Raw genomic sequence first — 656 nt, forward strand, 5'->3', positions numbered from 1 at the left:
TGGGGGGCCCCCATGGTGGGGTTTGGAAGGGTTCGTAGGGGCCCCCTAGGTACACAGATAGAAGAATGTGCAGCAGCAGAAGCAGCACGTGTTGCTGCTGCAGCAGCAGATGCTGCTTGGGTTGCTGCTGCATGCATGCGCCCAGACGTAGTACACCAGTGTCTCCTCAGCTACATAGATTCTCCCCTCGTCAAGCTGCTGCGTCTCCACCAGCAGCAGCAGCAGCAGCAGCAGCAGCAGCAGCGGCAGCAGCAGCAGCAGCAGCAGCAGCAGCAGCAGCCGCTGCAGCTGCTGCTGCATACACTCGACGGCAAACTGCTGCGAATAAATAATTTATTTAGGGCCCCCAGAACGTTTCGTGTTTTTAAAAAAATTATGGAGAAGACACTGGCCTCACCGACAGGTAAACTAGAAGCAGCAGCAGCAGCAGCAGACACGCAGCAGCAGCAGCAGCAGCAGCAGCAGCAGCAGCAGCAGCAGCAGCAGCAGCAGCAGGAGGGGGAAGGGGAGGAGCCGTTGATTGAGGTGCTGCAGCCACCCTTTTGGAGACACTTCCCTGAAGGCAGCAGGTAAGCTCTCTGCTGTATATACACCAGCAGCAGCAGCAGCAGCAGCAGCAGCAGCAGCAGCAGCAGCAGCAGCAGCAGCAGCAGCAG

General features: G+C 58.2%; 1 protein-coding gene across 1 annotated transcript in view; it reads left to right on the plus strand.

Moving 5' to 3' along the window:
* The window catches only part of EMH_0023380 (uncharacterized protein), a gene marked incomplete at both ends in the record, with an annotated part of 2,390 nt that overhangs the window by 1,192 nt on the left and 542 nt on the right, over positions 1-656 (plus strand). The window contains 2 exons of the mRNA XM_013502124.1: positions 1-15; positions 146-569. Coding sequence (XP_013357578.1) covers positions 1-15; positions 146-569 — 439 coding nt within the window. The remainder of the gene's footprint in view (positions 16-145; positions 570-656) is intronic.

This window comes from Eimeria mitis, genomic scaffold, assembly GCF_000499745.2.
Source record: "Eimeria mitis Houghton genomic scaffold, Emh_scaff835, whole genome shotgun sequence".
Taxonomy (NCBI): domain Eukaryota; phylum Apicomplexa; class Conoidasida; order Eucoccidiorida; family Eimeriidae; genus Eimeria; species Eimeria mitis.